General features: G+C 69.2%; 1 protein-coding gene across 1 annotated transcript; it reads right to left on the reverse strand.

The window, feature by feature from the left end:
* Positions 1 to 6: 6 nt before the first annotated feature.
* On the reverse strand, positions 7 to 1,832 carry LOC110390668 (vegetative cell wall protein gp1-like). Its single transcript, XM_021382078.1, has one exon. It carries the CDS (start codon positions 1,394 to 1,396, stop codon positions 389 to 391), a length of 1,008 nt encoding a protein of 335 aa, XP_021237753.1. The 5' UTR covers positions 1,397 to 1,832; the 3' UTR covers positions 7 to 388.
* Positions 1,833 to 1,838: the final 6 nt, after the last annotated feature.

Genomic DNA, 1,838 nt, shown 5'->3' on the forward strand with positions numbered 1-1,838 from the left:
ACCCCCCAGGGATCCCATAAAGACCCCCCAGGGATCCCATAAAGACCCCACAGACCCCATAGGGGTCTCACAGGCCCCTCAAGAACCTTCAAGACTCCATAAGGAGCTCAGCGACCCCACAAGGCCCCGCAAAGCCCTCAAGAACCCTACAAGGACCTTCAGGATCCCATAGATTCCCCCCCCTGGGCTACAGAGTGACCACGGGGGGGAATCCCAGCACCTCCAGGACCCCATAGAGAGCTCCAAGGCCCCATAAGGACCACAAGGACCCCACAGGGATCCCATAAAGACCCACAGGGATCCCATAAAGACCCCCCAGGGATCCCATAAAGACCCCCCAGGGATCCCATAAAGACCCCACAGACCCCATAGGGGTCTCACAGGCCCCTCAAGAACCTTCAAGACCCCGTAAGGAGCTCAGCGACCCCACAAGGCCCTCAAGAACCCTACAAGGACCTTCAGGATCCCATAGATTCCCCCCCCTTGGGCCCCCCTCTCGCCCCACACCTGCAATGAGCTGCCGCAGCGCCGCGTAGCGTCGGTTCCTCAGTCGGGTTCGGGCTCCGGGCCGTCGGGGCCATCGGGTCGCCCCGTTTTCGGGGTTCTGTTGCCTCCGACCCCGCACCTGGCGGCAGTAGAAAGCGACCTCGTAGCGGGGGGGGAGGTGGACGAAGCAGGGCAGGTGCTCGGCCCCCAGGGCCCCGTGGAAGCGCTCGAGGAAGACGAGGGGTTTGCGGAGGAAGAGGGCCCGCAGCTCGCGATGCCGCTCGGCCGCCGTCAGCTCGGGGTCCCCCTGTTGTTGGCTGCGGACGCGGACGGGGCTGGCGGCCACGGCGGCCAGCATGGCTTCCACCGCGGGGGACAGGGGGGTGTCCTCGGCTTCGGGGCGCTCCCCGTGGGGCGCGGGGTTGGGTACCGGCACGGGGAGCTCGCCGTGGGTGGCGGGGTCCCGGTCTTCTTCCATGGGGGGTGTGGGGTCCCACTCTGCAGAGCGGAGCTGCTCGGGGTCTGGTTCCACTGCGGGGGCTTTGTTTGTGGGCACCGGGTCCCACGCCGCCGCTCGGGGGCCCCGATTTGAAGCCACGGGGGTCGGCTTGGGGTCAGGGGCCGGCGTGGGGTCTCCGCTGGAGGACGTCGGGTCCCTCTTCATTTCGGGGTCCCCATTGGAGGACACAGGGATCCACCTGGGCGCTCCGGGGGGGGGTTCCACCGTGGGCTCCTCAGCGGGAGACGCTGTGTGGTCCCGTTCTTCCATGGGGCGCTCCTCGGGGGACGCTTTGGGGTCCCGCTCCGCCACGGGGGCTCGAATTGAGGAGGGGGGGGGCTCCTCTGCCGCCGTGGGGTTTGAGGAGATGGGGATCCATCTGGGCACGGCGGGGCCCTGTCCCGAAGCCATGGGGCTGAGCTCCACCACCGCTCCGGGGTCTTCCTTCCTCACTTCGGGGTCCCGGTTGGAGGCCTTGGGGTCCCCCCCTTTGGCGCTTTGAGGCCCCACACTGCGGTGCTGTCCCACTTGGGGGGCTCTGGTGCCACTTGGGGGTCACGCCGCGGCCTCCACAGCGCCTGGAGGGGGGGGGGGGCACAGCGTCACGGAGGCCCACGCTCCGATCTGCAGAGCCCTCCAAGACCCCAAACAGGGGCACGACGACCCCCGGAACCCAACGTGGGCCCACAGCCCCGGGGCGGGGGGGGGAGGGGGAGCGCGAAGCGACGCAACGGGGCCCAGAAACGCGACGGAACCGCACAGAGCGCGCAGCGCGCGAGGGGGGACACAAAGCGCCGTGGGACCGCGGAGCTCCCGCACGTCCCGGGGGGAGCGCTCCCCATGCCCACGCCCC

Source organism: Numida meleagris, unplaced genomic scaffold, assembly GCF_002078875.1.
Source record: "Numida meleagris isolate 19003 breed g44 Domestic line unplaced genomic scaffold, NumMel1.0 unplaced_Scaffold1670, whole genome shotgun sequence".
In the NCBI taxonomy this organism is placed as follows: domain Eukaryota; kingdom Metazoa; phylum Chordata; class Aves; order Galliformes; family Numididae; genus Numida; species Numida meleagris.

Bases quoted from the DNA above. Each gene is read 5' to 3' on its own strand.
- LOC110390668 (XM_021382078.1), bottom strand. From the start codon at position 1,396: ATGGCTTCGGGACAGGGCCCCGCCGTGCCCAGATGGATCCCCATCTCC.